General features: G+C 44.6%; 1 protein-coding gene across 1 annotated transcript in view; it reads right to left on the bottom strand.

Moving 5' to 3' along the window:
• Positions 1–22,289, bottom strand: part of MIB2 (MIB E3 ubiquitin protein ligase 2) — a 112,629-nt gene that overhangs the window by 34,644 nt on the left and 55,696 nt on the right. The window contains exon 4 of the mRNA XM_065421211.1: positions 8,926–9,032. Within this exon, the coding sequence (XP_065277283.1) occupies positions 8,926–9,032 (107 nt within the window). The remainder of the gene's footprint in view (positions 1–8,925; positions 9,033–22,289) is intronic.

Here is a 22,289-nt window from a genome sequence, read left to right as displayed (position 1 = left end):
TTATGGATAAGGAAACAGGCAAAAAAGAGCTTCTATGATCTGCTCAAGGCTACAAAGGAAGTCAATTTCAAAGCAATAATTTGACATTTCTAGCTCCCAGTCCCATATTCAGACCACATCTTTCCCTATTCAGTAGTTTAGGTCAGGAAGGGACGATAAAATATCATCTAAATCTCCATCACCATGGTATGTGAGCACCTTCCTTGAGGAGTAATCACAAGAATCACTTGTTCTAGCCCAGCAAGAATGGACTGGAAGTTAGTGTTGGGTTGTTTTTTAAATTTCTATAAAGTGATGAGACTGAGATGGCTATTGTATGAATGCTCATCTTAAGAGTGAGTTTTGTATTTAGTTCTGAATCCGTGGAGAGATTTATATCAGCAGAATGTAATTAGCTAGACTAGAACTTAGCCTGGACATGGGGATCAAGACCTCTACATTATGCAAAAAGTGCACCAGGGGATGTTTTTCAATGATTCCAAATGACTAGGGCTTTGGTTTTTATCCTCATCTAAAAAAAAAAGTATGTTTTCTGTGGCATTTTAATTTTAAATAAATAAAATGAGAGAGAGAGAAAGAAAGAAAGTGGGGCCAAAACAAATGAATGCACTGGTCAGTTCTCCAATAAAATAATACCACAGAACAGTGGGCACAAAGCCACCAGCTAGGCATGGGGAAGGAGGGAGAGATTGTGGTAGTGAGATTTCTGCATGTGAGGGTTTGGGTAGGATTTCTGCAGGGCCCTTTCTGGGAGCCCACAGGCTGACTCCACAACACCAACGCAAACGCACGCTTTGCTAGCAGGCAGCATGCTGGTTGAATACAGCACAGAGCCCCACAACCATCTATCCCTTCTTTCGGGGGAGAGGAAGAGGGGAAAAAAATCAAGAGACTTTGCAATTATCCTGGCACCTTTATGTTTTTCCATCTTGAGCTTTGCAATTTCATTTCATGCTGCAAAGGGCATTGTGTGAGTGCACGGTTATTTTTAACTGGGGAAACTCCGCTATTACAGACCCCAATCTCTGCTGGTTCAGAGAGAGAATCATTACATAAGACTCTATGAATGCTGGACAACCTTTCCGCTTGCAAGCATGGATGGGCAAAAGCCACACTCTACAAGAGGATTCTTCAAAAAGCCACTTTCCCTGACCCGTAGAAATACTGTCTAGACAGACAACGCATGGTGCGAAGGCGACACACTGTGGCCAGGTAGAAACATGGCAGTTCTTTCAACTCCTACCCAGTTCTCTTGCTCTCTCCTATCATTCGTGAGTCAAGCAAACAAGGACAAGCTTTGTTTCACGGTCCTCTTCCCTACAGGTGTGGAGACTGTGAAGGGTATGAACAAGCTTCCCCAGATTAGGCGAGTATTTATGGCTCTGCTTACAGGAAAAACTCTCTCAAGAGGCAGTGTGGGCTATCAAGGGATAGGTAGTCGACTCAGGGGTTCTGTTCCCAGATCTGCCACTGCCTCACTGTGTGACCTTGAGCAAATCTCCTACCTCAGTTTACCACTTCCTAAAATGGGCGCAGTAGCACTTTCCTAACTCACTGGGTCGATTCTGAGGCTATGATTGTTTACGAGGCTCTTGGAAATCCTCAGATGAGCAGTGCTGCCCTCTGCGTTTATGACACACCCGTAACAAGAGCCAACTGTGCAATGTAAAAGAGGACCAGCTGGCCCAGGGGACGTTCCCAGTCCATTCCATCACTGATTAAGAGGGAGATTTTCAAGACAGAATTAAGAATTTGACTCCCAGCTCCTACCAACTTACAATGGGAATGGAGTGCCCAACTCCCCTGCATGGCCTCTGAAAAATCTTCCCCCAGGAATAGCAGACACAAGCAGCTCAGCATGTGATTCACACCTACAACCCCATTCTTAGGCAGTGAGCTGAACAACTGAACTGACAGCCAGGCAGTCCATATTCAGTAGTTGCAATTCATATCAGTTGCCGACAGTGTCTGCAGGATGCAACCTTCACAGTTAAGCCCAAAAGAGCCTTTAAGATTAGGAGGCGGCCCCTAGCCACAATCTTCATCTGCCAAAAGACTTTTCCAGTCGGTGCAAAAAGTCAGCCCAGAAGGGACAAGGCATCCAATCCACATTCCCCTCCACTGAGCAGGGCCAGCGTCTTGCAGAGCAAGCAGTCTGCACTAACCCAGTGGAGAGATGCCGCAGCACATCGGTGACAGCATTCTGAGCTGCCAATGAAGCACACGAGAGGCAATTAAACACACTAGTGGCAGGTTGAGGATAAAGGCCTCACTGAACAAGTGGATGCAGCACTTGATTAAACCTCAGGGGTTAATTCCCAGCTCTGCCACAGACTCCCTGGGTGAACTTGGGCAAGTCCGCTCACGTCTCTGTGCCTCAGCTCCTGCGCTGTACAATAGGGAAGGCAATTGTCCTGGGCTCGCCGGATTCGGCTCTCTGAGGAGCAAGGGCAGAAGAAAAGGAGGAGGGGAAGTCGAGAGCTCTCCAAGGGGCAGTGAAGGAGAATTCTGTCCAGGCAGTGGGATCCTTCCTGCTTTAAAGGTTTAAATAAAAAGCCAGCTGTTGGCTGGGCAAGTGAAACAGGAGCATTTGCTTCGCCATTGGAGTGGCTTAGAGCTTGTTACTGAGCAAACAAGAGAGAGAGAGACTTACCCTCCCCACACAACTTCTATTGTGCCCAGAGGGGAAAAGATATGGGCCGAAGAGGATGGTGGGGCATGAAGCCTGGTTAAAATAGTTGGGGGAGAGGTGAAGGCAGGGACACCGGGAGGAAAAATATGCAAGTTCCGCAGCTGGACCAAGACAACTATCAACAGGCGACCGAAAGGCTGGTAAAGGTAAATAACCTCCCCCTCCAACACCCCTCTGGTGGGGTGAGGGCTCCCCAGTGGTACTGTTTTTTGTTCATGAATACAGCGCCACAGGTGCGCTTGGCACTTACAGACACACAAAACCCAGCAGGTGCTCTGGACCCTGACCAATGTGAACGCAGCGACAAGTGACAAATAGCATTCAGCATTTCTTAAGGTCAGCCGGGATCTAGATAAACGTCACCCATCCTTCCTTCCCCCTAGTCCATCGGTTTTCAGATCCTTCACTATAAAGCAGGGAGATTGCCGTTATCCAGATTTCATTTCAGGGGCATTTAGGCTCAGATTGAGGTAGAAAGAAAAACAATCAATAAAAGGGTCAGAGGGTCAAACAGCCAACACAGCTGCCAAAGCCCATATCAGGTTGGAGGAGCTCAGTCCAGCATGAGGGGAGCATTTGGTTAACCAGCAAATTCTGCGGCAGTCAATGCTAATGTCCTTTAGAGGGTTTCAGGCAGCAGGGGATGGGATGGAAGCCACGAAGCAAAATTAAAAGTGAGATCATTACAGTAGAAAACTTCACACTTGGCTGCTAATGCCCTAATAAGACACATGGGGCTGTGAGATTAATTAACTCAGCTCACTAGTGTCCTCTGACAGGGTTTACAGGATTTATTACCTTTATTTACACTTTTAACCTGCCCCAAACAGCAAAATATGTAATTGTGGTGGTTCTAGGAAACTAAAACCCGAGGGCCAGAAGCTCATCTGATATAAATGTATGCAACTCCATTCAAGTCATATGGGGTGATGCGGAGTTACACCAGCTGAGAATCTGGCCCCCACCAAAAAAAGTTATTCTCAACCGGAAAGTTTTACAGCTAATTCATGCAGGGGAAACAAGCTGTAAATACTGCCACAGACAGGGCTTTGGAACATGCATGTACAGGAAAGATTCTTTAACTACTGCACATATGACATCAGTGGAAGGACTGACATCGGACTTCATTTCAGGCCCATAATAGATGATGATTATATTTAGGGCAGGACCAGAGACAGTCACAAATATGTTCTCTCACCTCACTCCTGCATTTTCAATTCTGCAGTTACAATTCATATAGAAGGCAGAGGCCATTCACCACTGACCATTGTTAACAGCGGTCTCCACTGATCTAGATGAAGGACCGTAGCACCATAAAGAAGAGAAAAGGATTAACAGAGAACCTGACGATCATCAGGGAGAAACGGTCACTTCCACTGAGACGGTAAGCTCCTTGGGGCAGAGTGTCGCTCTACATTCTGTGAAGTGTTGCGTAAATTTGCAGCCTGATATAAATGTGCAAGGGTACCACAGCATTCCTCTTCTGTAAAATAGGCACAGTATTATTGCCCTACCTCCCAGCGGGTTAACAGTATATATTCATAGAACCATAGGGATAGAAGGGACCATAAAGGTCAAGTCTAACCCCTTGCCAAGATGCAGGATTTGTGTCTAAACCATCCAAGACAGATGGCTCCAGCCTCCTTTAGAAAAGCTCCAGCGAAGGAGCTTCCACAACCTCGCTAGGCAGTCTGTTCCATTGTCATACTGTTCTTATGGTTAGAAAGTTTTTCCTGAGATTTAATCTAAATCTGCTATGCTGTAGTTTCAACCCATTGCCTCTTGTCCTGCCCTCAGTGGCAAAAGAGAATGAGTACCTGAGTGTCACTTAGGACATGTCTACACTACAAAGTTACGCTGAGTTTATGTAAGTCAACATAGAGCCTTCGACTTAAGCAAGTCAATCTTGCGTGTCCACACTATGCTCATCTGTCGGCAGAGTGCGTCCAAACTAGCAGGGCTTGCATCAACCCATGGAGCACTGCACTGCACGTAGCTATCCCACAATGCACGTAGCCGAGTGGAATTTCGGGTTGGGCTTACAATGCCTTATGGGACCAAAACATTGGCGCGGGTGGTTATGGGAACATGGCGTTAGCCTCCCATGGTGCACTTACCTCCCTCCCTGAAATCAACGGCAAACAAACCAAGCATTTTTCGCAAGCCTGGGTTACCCGCGCGGATGCCATAGCATGACAAGCATGGAACCTGCTCAGTTGTACACTGTTGTTGTGAGCATTACAAACACCTCGCACCTTATCCTGCAGTATTTACACAGCCGGTACAGGAGCCGCCGTGTGGAACAAAGTGATGCCACGCAAACAGCCTTGCTGGAAGACAGAGCGGAGCAATTCGCAGTCGCTGGTGACAGTCATGCATCATCTTGACATGGTTGAGCGCCGTTTCTGGGCCCGGGAAACAAGCACTGACCGGTGAGACCACACTGATATGCAGCTATGGGATGATGAGCAGTGGCTGCACAACTTGCTAACACATAAGGCCACTTTCCAGGAAATGTGCCAAGAGTTTTTCCCCAGCTCTGAAGCGCAGCAATACTAAATGAGAGCAGCTCTGACAGTGAAGAAGCGAGTGGTGATAGCTCTGTGGAAGCTTGCAACGCCAGACTGCTACCAGTCAGTGGGGCATCAATTTGGAGTGGGTAAGCCTACCATGGGATCTGTTGTGATTCAAGTTTGCAGGGCCATTAACAGACTTCTGCTCAGAAGGGTAGTGACTCTGGGCAGGACATAGTGGATGGTTTTGCCGCGATGGGATTCCATAACTGCAGTGGGGCAATAGATGGAATGCATAGCCCTATCTTGGCACCAGACCACCTAGCCAAAGAGTACATAAACCGAAAAGGGTACTTCTCAATGGTGTTGCAAGTGCTGGTGGATCACAAGGGCTGTTTCACCGACACAACATGGGATGGTCAGGAAAGGTGCATGATGCGTGCATCTTTAGGTCTGTTCAGAAAGTTGCAAGCAGGGACTTTCTTTCCAGATTGCAAAATAACTGTTGGTGATGTTGAAAGGTCAATCGTGATCCTGGGAGACCCAGCCTACTCCTTGCTCCCATGGCTCATGAAGCTGTACACCAGCAGCCTGGACAGCACTAAGGACCGGTTCAACCATAGGCTGAGCAAGTGCAGAATGGTGGTGGAATGTGCCTTTGGTCGTTTAAAAGGTTGCTGGCGTTGTTGGTTTACTAGATTAGACTTCAGTGAAAGCAATATCCCCATTGTTATTGCTGCCTTCTGTGTGCTCCATAATATCTGTGAAACAAAAGGGAGAAAAGTTTCTGCCGGAGTAGAGGGTTGAGGCAGATTGCCTGGCAGCCAATTTTGATCAGCCAGACACCAGGGCAATAAGAAGAGCAAATCGAAGGGCTCTATGTCTCCGTGAGGCTTTGAAAGCCAGTTTCAGCAATGAGCCAGAATAATGCGACTTATCTGTATTGTTCCTTAGCAAGCTGTCCCCTCCATTGCATTTTCTCCCCTGTAAATTCCAGCCCCATCAACCACCATGTGTTGAATGAATAAAGAGCCTTTTCTTCTCAATACGTTAAGTTTTATTATGCACACAAACACACAGAGACAGCAAAGAAAAGTAAGATAAAATAAGCAATGGGGCAAAAGGGCTGATGACCCTGTGCGGGGGAGAAACAAGGAAAGCTTGCTTACAGATGAACTGCAACAACAATCAAAGGTGTGGGAACGGGCGCCTTCTGGTCCTTGTACCCTCCCCTGGTGTTGAGTGCAAGAGATACTGAACTTCTCCCCTCCCCGCCTCATAGGCCATTTGGGGAAGGAGGATGTAGAACTCAGCAATGATGGCAGCAGGTTCAGCATTGGCTGCAGAGGGACTGTAGTATCCAGCTGCCTTTCTTGAACCTCAGACGCCTCAACATGTCTGACTGCTCCTTCATAATCTGCAGCATCTCTTCCTGCATGGCACGCTCTTGTTCCCTCCATGCTCTAAGTTCCGTCTTGTCACTCTCGGAGACGCGCATTAACTCATTGAACATGTCCTCCCGAGTCGTCTTTTTCCGCCTTCTACTCTGGGAAAGTCTCTGTCCCGGTGTGGAGGATGCGCCGATGGACAAGATTTCAGCTGCAAGGAATGCAAAGCACAAGGGTAGCATGGACCGTGCACACATGGTTTGTGGTGCAAGGTTAATTTTAAAAATTAAAAAAAACCCACCCCTTAATATACTTCCCTGCAAGCCACAACATAATCACAACCGCTGGCTATTGCAAGAGTCTGTTTGCTGCTCCAGCCACGAGGCATGGGCGAGAGGCCTTGTGCTGCTGCTTTTGTGAAGACATCCTTGGGATCCCAGGTTGGAACGTGAGGAAAAAAACCCTTTCCCCTAGCAACCTGGATGGTACTTGAGGACAGTCACCAGTGTAAAGCCCCCCAAATAGTTAGTATTTTTTACAAAAGCGGCACTGGGTTGGGGGGGAAGGGAGACAAACAGGAAGCCGCCCCCCTTTTTTTTTTCAAATGCTGCTTGCAATACCCGGTGATCCCGTCCAATCACAACTATGGCACATTTGGGGAAAATGTGGTTGTGACAGCCAGATTTCACCAAACGGGAGGCAGATTACTTGTTGAATTGTTTGCAGCTTAAGGGCTAGCATTGAAAACTTCCCGTTTCCCCTAGGTGACCCTATGCGATATCACTCGCCTGAGCGTAACAGAGGTGGCAAGGGAGCTGATGCTGCAAGCGTCTGGGTACAGACCTGGTCCTTATGCTGCAATGCTGCGTGCTACAACGATGCCAGAAGAGTTAATACTGGAGTGGCATGGGAAAGTGTCCTACCATGGTGGATGAAATAAGGCAGCCCTTCCCAGAAACTTTCTGCGAGGGATTGCAGAATACCTCCATGAAAGCTTCTTAGAGATCTCCATGGAGGATTCCCAGGCCATCCCTGTGCACATAAAACAGTCTTTTTCGGAGAGCACCCTCTGCGTAGCTGGAGTGGCCACCGATACCCAGTACATCTGCTTTTTTGTTCAGATTAAACATAAATAATAGCATGTAACCCCTACAGTTTGACTGGAAATGTGCACTCACCAGAGGTGCCTTCCCCAGCATCATGCTCTGCCACCAACTGGTCCTGTGAAGGGATGGGCTCCAGGGTTAAAAACAGTTCTTGGCTGTCGGGGGAAATGGATCCTCCACTTGCCTGCCTCACACTCGCCTCCTCCTCCTCCTCAACAATGTCCTCCTTGTTGTTGCCAGAGGTCACCCGAGGCTCCTGGGAGGTATCCACAGAGCGCGGTGAGGTCGCAGCAGAGAATCGCATGCAGTTCCTCATAAAAGCGGCATGTCTATGGGCCAGAACCAGAAAGACTGTTCGCCTCCCTTGTCTTCTGGTACGCTTGCTGAAGCTCATTTATTGTCATGTGGCACTCCTGCACGTGCCTGGTGTAGCCCTTGTCCCCCATGCCCTGTGCAATCTTGGCATAGATGTCAGCGTTTCTTCTGCTGGATCGGAGCTCTGCCTGCACAGACTCTTCTCCCCTCACAGCAGTAAGATCCAACACCTCCTGTGTACTCCATGCTGGAGAGCGTTTGCGGCCTTGAGTCTCCATGATCAGCTGTGCTGGCGAGCTCTCCAGTCTCCACACTGATCAAACAGGAAATGAACATTCAAAAGTTCCCGGACCTTTAACAGGGGAGCAGCTGTTTCCTGTACACCTGGCTGACATTCAGTAGAGTTGAAAGTGCTCTCCAGAGCGGTCACAGCGGAGCACTGTGGGACACTTCCTGGAGGCCAATTCATTCGAATTATACAACGCAGCGTCTACACTATCCCCAGGTCGACCCGTGGGTGTCGCATCAAGCGCTACGCCTCTTGCAGAGGTGGAGTACAGAAGTCAACTTTACAGGCCACTTAGGTTAGTGAAAGGGACTTGGTAGTGTAGACACATACATTATTAGATCGACTTAACATGGCTTATGTCGACCTAAGTTTGTAGTGTAGACCAGGCCTCAGATAGGAGAGAGATGCCACAGAAATGAATAAATACAAGCAAACACATACTAAATTAGAGCTATTAATAAAAAAAAAAATCAGTAGCATCTGAATAGCTTCAACACATTCCCTGCTGTAGTGTGCATTTGCAGTTAGCAGCTTGGTATCAAACTGTTTTTATAGTAGATTTTGTAAGGAGGGGGGTTGTGTGTGTAGGGGAGGGGAAGGGGAGTGGAACTACGATCCTTACCATCCTGATTACCCCACTCCCAGTCTGGGCCACGGACAACTTTGGCCCCCTGGAAAGTGCCTTTTAACGTGATACGAGGCAAGTTCTGTCGTGGACCCACTGCGACTCTGAAAGACAAAAGCCAGAGAAGATAGACCCATTTAATATTATTGGCATTGGGGTAGGACTCAGTTAAGATTAGGGCCCCAATGCTCTGGGTTTTGTACAACTACACAACCCCTGCTCTGGAGAGCTTACAATCTAAATAGGCAAAATGGACAAAGGGCTACGGGAAAGGATACAACATACAAGCAAAGGCCCCGGTCCTGCAGGTTGATCTCCATGGGAAGACCCTTACACTTGTGCAATGCTCAAATTACTGCAGAAGGATGGGTTTGATGCCACACACTGCCATAGACTGTGATCTTGGGTATGTCACTTAGCCTCTCTGTGCCTCAGTTTCCCATCTGTTAAATGGGGATAACAGGAGTGTTGTGAAGATAAACACATGAAGATTCCGAGGTGCATACTGTGGTAATGTGGACAATAGAAGTACGACTGATAGGCAGACATAGTCTTAGTGAGGTTCTATACTAGTGCACAGGTCTACCCACACTGATCAGACTGCAGGATCAGGGCCAAGAGCACACAGAACAAGGTGGGGATGAGTTAACAGAAGAGGAGTAAGACAAGGAAGGAAGGGGTTGTGGAGATGGACATTGAGGGAAAGGACAGGGAGGCTGGCAGCAGCAGGCACTCAAGATGGTCTATTTCACATAGCTCTGGACTTTAGAGCACCCTTTGATGACTGAGAAAGAGGAATTCATGTTGATCTAAAGTTTTAATGCAGTTTCACACACACCACTCAGCACATCCAGGACCAAGGACTAAAAACGGAGCGTCCCCCTTTTTGCAATACACTCAGTATTCTTGAGGTTGCTGTGTGGGGAAACCAGAGTTTTTAGAAAGTTTGGGTAAAAATGATTTCATGAGATTTGCAAACCAGAGATCACAGCAGGAAAACAAGCTTATTAAGGGGTCAGACTTGGATACTTTTAACTCATGTCTAGTAATACCTTACTCTAGGAGGACTCTACAAACTACCTATAAAATACGGTTCTATTCATGGTAAGACAGACTGGAACAATCAGGCCCTAAGTAACCTCATTGATCTAACTGTTCACACAGTGCTATGGAAGATCTAATGCTCAGAGCATTATTAAATGGTCTTACACCATATTATGAGGATATATTAGTCTCAGTACAACATATGTGAGGTTATTCATGTTTCAGAAGTGGAACACCAGAACTCAGCAATCCAAACTACCGTGCTCAGACACTGAGCAGAATCCTTCAAAACAGATCAATGAAGGAGAAAGGGGGGGGGGGGGGGAAATGATGTAATTGCTCCTCCCACAAACCTGACACCACCACTCAATCACACAAGGGCACAGAACTTCTGCGTAGCCCCACAGGCACCCCCTGCTCCCAAAGCCTTCTATACATGGCACAACTCTAGAAAGTACCTAGTAACAAAAATGCAACTCAGTTGCTCACTACACTGAGAAATTAAATGGCTAAAAACACAGCTTTCCAAGAAATCCAGCAACTCCAACACAGAAAGCCCACGTTTAAAAGCGATACCTACATGATGGTAAATATGGGTTCTGATGTCCTGTTAAAACAGCTTCCAATTCCCATAACGTTTAGGCAGTTTCTCCGCCCTTCCAGAGTTTGCTGCTTCTGTCTCTGCTTCCCCTACAGAAGGCTTCTATTCCACAAAAATCCTCAGCAGCCCAAGTTTTTAAGAATCTGTTTGTTCTACTCAGTCTAGGGACAGCTGACTTTTTTCCTTGGTTAGTACAAAAGTAGTGCAATCCATATCTGCACAGTGACTGAGTGTAGCTCTAAGGTTAGGAAAACAATAGTGAAACTGCACTGAACTCTGAATGCTTTATTTAATCCCCCTCTAATACCTAGAGACAGAAGGCTGGGACGCAGGAAGATAAACTCCTTACGCTGGTACTTGGAAATGGTGTTTATCAACTCACCAAAATCCTAAATCTTGTGCCTTCTTTAGCTTGCTAATGGATCTTCCATCATGTGCTGAACACCCTAATGTGTTTATAAAAAGGAGATATTTGCGCACACATCCTGCTAATTGTGGGCTTTTCATTATCTAGAGTGTAACCTGATGGAGGGAAGATACAAACATTTTTTTATACCATCAAGGACATGGCATACCGGACAGCTATCAGCTTCATAATCAGGAAGCAGTGTTGCACAGCTCAGGTAATTAGAAACACCAAGCAATGATCATTTTATTGCATCATATTATACCCGTGCCTTAAAAGATACACCTAATATTTGCCCTCAAAGCTAGTGTTTATCTGTGCACTACGTGGCTAAAACGCAAGGTAGCATTGTGCTGCTGTTCTACTGTATTATGTTGAATGCTTTTCTACTGTCATTGAAGCACCTTATAGTCAATCATGCACACAGAGCATTTGATAAAAGTTGTGTTTATTACACAACATCTCTAGCTTTAAAACAAGAATGAGGGAGGACAGAGTGGGTTACGGTTCAGACACTCAGCTGCAACGTGGGAGACCTGAGCTCTGCTACAGACTCCATAAGTCACTTCACCCCCGTGTCACTCTCCCCATTTGTGAAATTGGGATGATGATGATGATATTGAGATTTCCTTCTCCCACCCTTTGTCTGTCTTGTTTATTTAGACTGTAAACGTTTCACTGGAGGGATGGGTCTGTCTGTACAGCACTTTGCACAATAGGGTTCTGAATTCCGATTCTAGCGGTTACTGAAATACAGAAATGAACAGTAAATTGTCCTTTCTTGTTGAAAGCTAGATGCAGGCAAGATGATGCTTTTGTTCAAACAGCAAGATAGCTCAGCCCATGCATGGAGTTTCTCATTATGATTTTTCCCTTTAAGTTTGATCACATAACAACAGGCATTTTGCATCTGTAAGTACTGGAGGTGCTACTGTCATTTCCAATGGGATTTGTAGGCTGTTCACCAACAAAGAGGAAAAGACGAGCTGACAAACTCAGCAGGTTTGGTTTTTAAGACCCCCAGACTGTCTTCAGTTAGTCTTATTTATAAATACAAATCCCGTCACATTTTGCCTGCTCAAGTTTATTTTTAAATTCACCGCAAATACGGTCTCAGACACATCCTAAACTATCACTGTGCTGATCTCAGTGCTAGCAATTAAAGATTCATTTGACTCCAAAGTGCAATTTTCAAGGAGACAGAGACACTCTGCTCAAACCATTTGGAGACACAATGAGCAAGTGGAGAACAACCATAAGGAACGAAAGATGTATCATGCTGTCTCTCTTTATGGGTTTTTTTAATTTCTCCCTCTGCTCTATTTATGCAACCTAGAGTTACTTCTCTTAAGCAACCATTCAAGGGTCCAGCAAAAACAAAACCAAAACCTCCTTTCCTGATAGGAGGTGGCTCTTCAAAAGAAGGTAACAGAATTGTATGGGGAGCCATGGAGAAACTTTAAAATGATCATTTAAGACAAACAGTTGGACTATGGGAGGTAGGATCCTCAGCTGCTTCAGTCTTGAAACAAACGTTTAACCCTCCTCTTCCCTTGATGAATTGCTCTCACTGTCTCCAGTTAACTAATCAGTCACAAGGCCACTGTTTACTTGACCAAATTCGGACCTCAACAGAGCAGATTTTTTTCTTCAACTTTATGATGTAGGAGCTAAAGCTGGGCCGGGAGGGGGGGGGGGGCAAAGAGGAGGAGAGAGAATAGATTGTCTTTTTGTTTAGAAAAAAGTGGTCTCTTAACCCTTGCATCCTACAAACCCTATGGCTCAGATCTAGACAAGAACAATAGCCCTGGAGCTTGTAAACGGAATGGGTTTTGAAGGAAGCATCTTTCAGAGCAGGATTACAAGCTTGCTGTATCACAGGCACACACAAAACTCAGCTCAACTCCTAAATCCAGCTATTTAATGAAGTAACTTGAAAACCATTTTAATTTTTTGTCATTTGAGCAAGAACTAAAATAGGACAGAGGAAATAAGGAGACATATAAAGTGGTTCTTCAGTAGATGGGGCTGGATCCTCAGGCGATTTAAGTTGTCAAAGCTCCCCTGATAGAGCTATGACCATTTAGGCCAGCTGAGGATCTGGATTTATAACTTTTGAGGCTTGACGATCAACACTAGCAGGGAAATCAAAGATCCTAAATTAAGCTTTCATGGCACTCATAACTTTTCTGCAATTCTAGCATGGCAAACTGCATGTAGGGAACTATTATTCAGATCCTTTCCTTCCATTCACTACTTTTTTTTTTTTTTTTTTTTTTTTAAACTGAAGGTCAAAGTTCAGGTTACAAAAGATTATGGGGCAATATTTTCAAAGCTGGGTTTCCCAACGTTAAGCTCCTAAATCCAGATTTAGACACCTAAATAAAAGTGGCCTGATTTTCCAAAGGTGCTGAACACCTGTAGCTCCTTGAAGTCAGTGAGAGAGACATTTGCTCAGCACCTTTGATCTTTCACTGACTTCAAGGAGCTACAGTGTTCAGCACCTTTGAAAATCAGGCCACTTTTATTTAGGTGCCTAAATCCGGATTTAGGAGTTAAACGTTGGGTAACCTAAGCTTTGAAAATGTGTGTCCATAATCTATACATATATCATAATGCTATGATAAGGAAGCCTCATCTAGAATACTGTACACAGTTCTGGTCACCCCATCTCAAAAAGGGTATTGCAGAATTAGAATGGGTTCTGAGACGGAAAACGAGAATTATTAAGGACCTGGAAAACCTCTCACGAATAGAGATTGAGACTGTTTATCTTAGAAAGGAAATAAATAGGAGAGGACATGATAAAAGGGATATAAAGTAATGCATGGTTTAGACAGGGTAGACCAGGAACTTCTTTCTCTAAAACAAAAACAATAGGACATTCAACAAAATTAAAAAGGTGGTAAATTGAAAACTGATGTAAACGGGAATACTTTTTCACACAAAACATGAGACTGTGGAACTCCTTGCCACAGGATATCATTAAGACCAAGAACTTAGCAACATTCAGAAAAGGTTTTGACATTTATATGGATAACAAGATACTCAGAATTTTGGAAAGGATACAAAATCCCATGCTTCAGGGTTTAACACAATCTAACTACTAAAGATTAAAAGGACTACCTGGGGGGCAGATTATTTTATATCTGTCCACTGCAGGGTTTCTTGCACCTTCCTCTGAAGCCTCTGCAGTTGGCCACTGTCAGAGATAGGACACTGGACTAGCTGGCCTGGATCTGAAGCCATCTGGCAATGTGCATGTTCATAAGTTCCCAAAGTGATTGAAAACAATGTGAAAGGAAAGGACATTAATATTTATTCATGAAGAACAGACAGCAGAATGTTCATTTTATAACAAACACTCCCGACATGAGCAAACGGAAAAGCACCAAATGTTAGATTTTAAGTGACCTATTTGAGAAAAGATAAGAAGATTGACTGAAGTGGCATTGCACATAACAAATTACACAACTACTGCTTCTCTGTTGAAATGAACTAGTTTAGACAGTGTGTGAATTTCCTGCTTCAACTTTTATCTTCAGGTCGGTCACCAAGATGCGCTAAGGAAAAGCGGACTGCGAATTCCATCAGAACATTAACAGGTCAGGGCAGCCCAGAGCTTGCCAACACAGCTGCTGGAGACATTATGCCCCAACCAAAGATCCAACGTATGGTTCAGTTTCACCCTCTGCCGCCCTTTCTGTAGGCCAGAGTCAGTTCCTCTCCCTGCGATTGACAACACTATGCTCAGCATGTTGCCCATGAGTCTAAGTGATGATTTATGGGCAGCCCAAAAGACCTCACCCTCCCAGCAAACAGCAGAGAACATTGAAAGGAAAGTGACCCTGTCTCTCAGGAGGGATGGAGGAGAACAGCTTTTTGCTTTTTCACTTACGTTTAGGACTCAAATGGGCTTGTTTGAAGCCCAAAGGAGGTGAGATGAGAGTGGGGCCGATAGGCAGCATGAGGAAAACGGCTGCACAGCTAATTCCCATACAGGAGACACTGACCTTGTCTTTACTGCCAAAAAAGGTGCATTTTTTACCTCAGGGTAACTAATATCCCTGACCTATCCTGAGGTAAAAATAACTGTGAAAACCAGGCATTTTAGTTTTCCTGTGATGTGAACTTGCCAAGGTCACTCCATGGAGGGGGTATAGTGCTGCTTACCTCATGCTAAAAACTAACATGTCTTGCCTTCAGCGGCTTTTGAACCTCAGGATAAGCTTATGCAAGTTAGCTACCCTGAGGTAAAAATGCACATTTTTAGCAGTGAAGAGAAGGCCATTGGGAGGGAGGCACAGGCATCAAGAAGCGACGTACAAAGCGACAGACACTCCATTCATTGCATCCCTTTGGAGGAATGGGTCACTCTTACAAATCAATATTTGAGATATGGACATTAAAAGTTCGATGTGTCACGGTTTCCTCCAGTGCCCATCCCCCCGAGAGGGGTTAGTCTGGTAAGGTGCTGAGTGCCCTCAACTCCCACTGAAGTCCAAGTACTCAGCACACTGAAAAGTCACTCAGACCCTGAATCTTGGCCCCAAAGATCTAGAGGTTTGGTTCCCCCTTAGATTCTGGAATCAATATTTTGCACGGTCGCTTATCTCCTTACCCACGCCCACGTAGGGCAGAGACTGAGAGGGGATGGATGATTTTAGTGAGAAGGCACTGGACTGGGACTCAATTCCCAGCTCTGCCACAGACTTCCTTGGTGACCTTGGGCAACTCACTTCATCCCTGTGTGCCTCAGTGCCTCATCTCAGGAGTAATACGCCTTCCTTTTTCTCCACCCTCTAAGTAGGCTGTGAGGTCTTTGGGGCAGGGCCTGTTTTTTACTGTATAATTGCACAGGGCCTAACACAGCAGGGCCCCAATCTCAGGTAGGATCTTTAAGTGCTACCATAATACAAATAATACGGACGTTTCCCTTTTGGGGAAGAGGATGAAGATTTAGTTCTGTTCAGAATGGGTGACCTCCAAAAGTTTGAACGCTCCCTTCTCCTGGCCTCACACAAGTGGTGACCTTGCCTGGAACCCTGCTGCCTTCAGAGCAGGCTGCTGACCAGCCATACAGAACAACAATGCAAGGCCCAGCTGTCCTGAACCAATACAGCTTGGTTTGTAATCTAATTTGAGGTGTTCTGCTCCAAATACTGGATAGCAACCAAGGTTAGGAGTGTGTTGCAAAAATACCCTGGGGATAAATTTAATCATTTCAATATTGCCTTTAATAACTATTTTAATTAAGACAGCCATTTGCAGCTGGGCCCATTTCTGCCCTAGAAATTCCAGCAGTATTACATTTCTATAAGGTCCCCTTGGACAGCATTAGGAGCATATCACTGTACATAAACGAAGCTTTTCTTCTGCAACTAATACGCTGGGAACCAAAGTGCTGAGGGTATTCAGACTAAGCTTCTTCTATCTAGGTATTTATATGGCTCTCCCCATCCGTGCGCCACACTGACATTAATGGATTTACCCTGAACGCCCCTGAAAGAGAGGGAAGTAACACTGTGCACTTTACAGATGGGGAACTGAGGCACAAGACTATTATGATTCACCCAGGCTCAGACAGGTGCTGTTGTATTACAGTAGCAACCAGAGACCTCAACTGAGGGTCCATTGCTCCAGCATTGTACATACGCCTAGTGACAGATGGACCTGCCACAAACAGCTTGTAATTCTAAACTAAAAAACAACCACCAGAGGCCCAGAGAAGGGGAAGTGCCACAGCTGAGGTCACGCAGCAGATCGGGACAGAACCAAGCACCCGGGCTCCCAGTAGCATCCCACCCACTAGACCATGCTGCCTCTGCTGCAGAGTCGGGAACTGTACCCAGATCTCAAGTCACAACAACGCCTTAAGGGCCTTCCTCGAAGGATACTTACTGATCTAAAAGGTGATAAAATTTGCTTCTGACATACGAAGCCAGTGTGGAAAAAAAGACCCCGAAGAACAAGAATCCTGTAGGTAAAGCTCTGAGTGATCTGGACGTCAGAACACAACTACACAAGTTCTGGATTAAACTTTACTCTCACAGGAAAGCATTAAATGGGGCCACTCCCAGCTGGGGATAAAGGAAATTCTAACAGGTGTCAGCAGCTCAGACAGCAGCTCTCCAGCCAAATACAAGGCTTAGATGGACGACACTGGTGACCAAGGGATCAGGACTCACGTAAACCTATTTTGGGGACGATCCTACCAAGAATTTCAGTGAGTTAATCCGCCACTTCCTTACTGAGATGCAGCACGCATGCTTCCTCCCCATACCCAGACAAGGGCGGATGCTTTGGTTTTAGAGGTTACAAAAAATTCACGAAGCCACCCTGGGGCAAGTTTTCTAACTCAGGCCCCTAAATTGCAATCACAAAATCTACGTGCAGATGTGCCAATGCTGTACCAAATGTGCGCTAAGGAAAAACCTACAGAGAATTTCTAAAAATGTGCATTAAACTTCGGACCTGCCAATCTCACCTAGTCTCTTCTTTCAATGTCTGCATTGGTCTGAACCGTGGAATTTATAAATACCACTCTTCCTCTACCTGCAGATGACAAAGGCATTTTAATGAACCAAAGGGGAATTTGCTGGAAGGAGTGAGTTTAATACATGCACATATAAATGCAACTGGCATCACCAAAGACAGCAAATGGGTAAAAACTTGTCCACACAAATGTCATTTCTTTGGCTGTATTTAGATTTACAAGGGACTGTATTTTTTTAACAGCAATGGAGGAAGCCCAATGAATGAGGTGAGAAATATTTGGTTAGGAGCATGTGGCCTCTCCTTGGGGGCTGGAGAAAGTAAAAATCATGGCATGTTTACTCAAGAAGCCTTTGATAGATTTCTTCCAATGTTGGGTCCAGGGGGTTGTTTTGTTGCCTTTTCAATAGCCATATCCCAATACAAACACTAAACACAGAGGGTGAAATCCTGATCCCATTGCAGTCAATGCTAGTTTTCTCTTCTGTTCAGGCTACCAACAGGAGAGTAATTATATGGTTATATACAAGGTGGTGGGCTCTGTGATATGGACGTGAGTTTATTGGGAACTGAACTGGGAGCAACTCATTTCACGCAAGCCACCAAGACACCCTTCACTACCCAACTGACTGGGATGCAAACCAGCGACCTAGAAGCAACAGGATCTATATCCAATTACCGATCTCCTGAGCCATCCAAATCCCACACTTTAGTTATTAAATGTAGCCCTTTTGCATGACTCTTGCTAGTACTCGATAGTTCTGAATCATCTGTGCTCGGAAACATAATTAGTGATGGAAATCGCTGTGCATCAGAATCTGAGCAGGATTGCGGAGACAATGTCACCCAAAAAGGGTCACATGATTTGAAATCTGTTCCAACAGATTGTTGTCAGATGATACAAATGTTTCTGGGAGCTGCAGTCACAGATGGAAGAAAAGGCAAGCTGAGTGGTGGGGCCTGAGTGTACATATGCAAACCTGAGGTGTCAAAGATGCTGCCCTGTCTGTCAAGGATGCTCTATAATATTTTCAGCATCATAAATGAAAATAAAAAAGTGTTCCTGAAGAGTTGGATTGTTTTGGGCCAAAATGGAATTACCTTGAGCTCAGAAACTGCCTGAGCATTAGACTCTCAAACAACAGCCTGGCTGACACACAAACCCATTAAAGGAACACAAAGATTTTAGATACAGAGTATGAAAGACAAGGGAATGCTGAGAAAGAGGCTGCCACAGTACCATGGCCCTGGGCACTGCAGCACAAGGGAGGGGACAAAAGAGAATGTGAAACAAAAGATACAAGAAAATATATGGGATGGTATGCAAAGCCCTACAATTAGGTTGTAGAAGGAGCCTGACAGTCCCTCTTTCACTGAGGGCCACACGACAGCTCTGAGCAGATGCAGCTTTTACACTTAATTGCTCACATAGGAAACAATCACATTATAGTGCCTTAGGTCATTTAGTCTAGCCTGGTGCTAGGGTGACCAGATGTCCCGATTTTATAGGGACAGTCCCGATTTTGGGATCTTTTTCTTATATAGGCTCCTATTACCCCCCACCCCGTCCTGATTTTTCACACTTGTTGTCTGGTCACCCTACCTGGTGCATGCCAGTGAAAGACTGCTCCCTACGTGATGGCTTCCTAGTGCTTTGGCCATCATCTCCCTTGGCAAAGAAATTCCTCTGCCTAACAGCTCTCACTGTCAAGAGCTTATTGCTGACATTTAGCCTCAGTTTTCCATAGCTTATTTTCATGCGGTTATTCCTAGGAAAGAGAAATTCACACACCTGCTAATGGCTTCTCCAGTGCCTTGGATGCTGCCTTAGTGCAGAATCTATGGAACAGGTGTCTCAGAAAATGTCACAACATACAACGAAACTAAGTTCTATCAGAGGATTTGCACTGACAGGCGTTATTGGGGCTGAAAGCACTGAACTCCTGAGTTTTTCTGATGCAAGCCTTAGCAAAGAAGTCAGACTTTCAGCAGGGGGAATTTTGGTTTTTAATTTCCGTTACCCTTTGCTTAGGCTCCTCCTTTCTAGAATTGAGGATTTTTGAAAGTGACTGTCACATGAAATCAGGAAGCAGGAAGAAATCTCTTGGCTTATTTTAGAAAAAAAGGAAACAATTCAGGAGATGAGAAACGGAGACACCAAATGCAATCACACATGTATTAAAACCCAAAATACATTTTATTTTTTCCTCTCTCTCTCAAGGCAGATCACAATGTCAAAAGGTAAAATTAGGTCACAAGAGAAAAGGAGGATGAGGATTTTGCCCCACGTTAGCAACTGAGATATAGCCATATAAAAACTCACAGGTTCAACCGAATTCCAGTGGTATAAACCAAGATGAATGGAATGGAGCAGGAAGGAGGCAGGGGTACTGTAGTCAAAATGAAGATGTGATAGGGCTAAATGAAAGAAGGTTGCAAAGGATATGGCTCCAGGTACAGCTCTTGACCACTCGTCTCCTGGAATACCTAGTTCATGCTAAAAATAAACCAGACAACATTCCCTTGAAAAAAGTAATGATACTCTCAAGATAACTCCCAGGCATACGTTGATAGCACTCTCCATACAGTAAGGAAACAACATGGAAATAAAAGCAAGAATGGCATCAGACTTCTGGATTTTTTAGTACATCTCTATGTACATAATATTACTCTCAACCACACGCAGCCTTGTTTAAGGCTACAGAGACCTAGATGGCTTCCATTTATCTTTTTCTAAATGAGGGCTGCATAACATCCATTAACCTCAATAATTTAATCATGAAATCATGCAGCAAGAGACTAGATGGCGATTGCGATGAATCAGCCATAGGAAAAGCTATGACTTTGATAAACACATTTCATTCAGAGCTGCCAAGTTTCAGCCAGAGGGAGACTTGGAAGATTATCAACACGGTCAATTTTATAGCATGAAACAGCAATACAATAGCCATACACCACTGGTTTGCTAACAATCCCTAATGCTCCTTCCCTTCAACATGGCTGCAGTGTGTGAAAAGTGGCTTATCTGTTGGACTTTAGCTTCTTCATCAGGCACTTAACATCTCAGGAGATTCCCTTTCCCTTGCTACCGGGAATCTCCGGTAGCATGTAGGGTTGGGGATGGGATCCCCATTCCTGACTCATTCATAGAGCCCTGCACGGATCTGAATTTACCCAGAGTTCAGGGATTTTATCACCTCATAATAAATATGTTTATATATGCAAACTAAAGGAAACGTGTCTGTGGACTGCCCTGGCTAAATAAAGATCAGCTCTTGTAAAATGTTGCAGCAGTTGGCAAACACCTTTAAGAGTGTAATTTATGCCTTTTAGCTTCCATCAAATTAAATGTCTCTCTCAGACAGGAAACAGTTATTGATTGCTAGTGGAAAAATCATTTTACATTCACCAGTGACATGGAAAAAGCCTCTCAAAAACCACGCTGTCCACTGAATGAAAATTAAGTTCCATTTCTAGAAGGCCCAGGGACATTACCGAGTGCCAATATCAGATCTCTGTGTGATGTCTCTACCAGGGTATTTACAGCTTTAGATGCAATAAGTCAGACAGGCAAGCAAGGAAAGAGGAGACATATTGGAATATTTCAAAACTGTAAAAATGGTGGACTCATATAGTTTAGTTCTGAAAACAGGCAACTAGTCGGAGGATTATTTTATCGGAACTGGTTTTCTGAGCTAGAAAACACACCTCCCATTGTGTCTCCAAAAAAAAAAAAAATTTTTTTTTTTTTTTTTTAATAAATTAAAAATCCTAGACTGGAAGTGTTCTTGAATGTTCTACAGGCTCCCCCAATGATGTTCATAAGAAGCCTTTTTTTAAATGGCAGATTACTGTGCTGGGAATGAGGCAAAGGCCCTGGGGAGAATGCCAAGTGACATATTTTGTTACTCATCCTTCAACATAATTAGCTCAAAACAGGGGCTAAGAAGTGCTTTGAGTTCTTACTGGCAGTTTGCTCACACAGCACCAGAAAGACAAAGAAAGATCAATTACACAAATGAAAGAAAAACTCTATTATTTTCCTTAACAATTAAGAAACTTTCGGACAGACAATAGGAAACACAACAAAACCCAAATCCCAATTAATCTGATGGTGTAGGCGTCAAAGAATCAAGTATCTTAACAACTGAAAGATCTGATCAGAATTATTTGGAAAGTTAAAAAAAGCATAGCACAAACAATAGCCCATACACCTTCTTACTGGTCCCAGGCACTCATCGTTCCACTCCTGCATCACATTTCATCCTCTCTTCTTAGCCAACAAAAACTTGTCAGCTCAATGTAAAACCAAGAGATGGCAATAACTGAAAATAGAGGTATTTTGTTCAGACATACCCTATTGCTTCGCAATTTACATAGTTCTTAAACGGGCAGCACTGTTTGACAATTTAGGCCCCAAGTCCAAGGTGGTTTCATTTTATTATTTTTTACAAAGACAAAAAACATTCTGGCAGTAATTTTAGGGTATTTTTTGCAATACAAATATAGTTGTGTTGTGCTAATGCAAGAGAATCAGAAAAGCCTTAGCTACATTTGGATTTTTTTGGACAAGTAATTCTCAACAGGTCCTGCTGTATTACTGGTAACTCTGCTGGGAGCCGTAGCAAAGAGGGGCCTTGAGAGGGCCCAGGTATTTCACCTCCATGCTGTCTAATGCAAGACTAGACAACATGGAGATAAATAATATTCAAACCTTGTTTACACTGTAGCTTTCCATCACAGAGAATTTCACCTGTCGGCAATTACAGATCAGATATCTTATTGCAGCCAAGACCACAGTGTCACTGTCCGGTC

The sequence above is a fragment of the Emys orbicularis genome, chromosome 22, assembly GCF_028017835.1.
Source record: "Emys orbicularis isolate rEmyOrb1 chromosome 22, rEmyOrb1.hap1, whole genome shotgun sequence".
In the NCBI taxonomy this organism is placed as follows: domain Eukaryota; kingdom Metazoa; phylum Chordata; order Testudines; family Emydidae; genus Emys; species Emys orbicularis.
The sequence above is the reverse complement of the archived record's forward strand: the minus strand, read 5'-3'. Positions and strand labels throughout refer to the sequence as shown.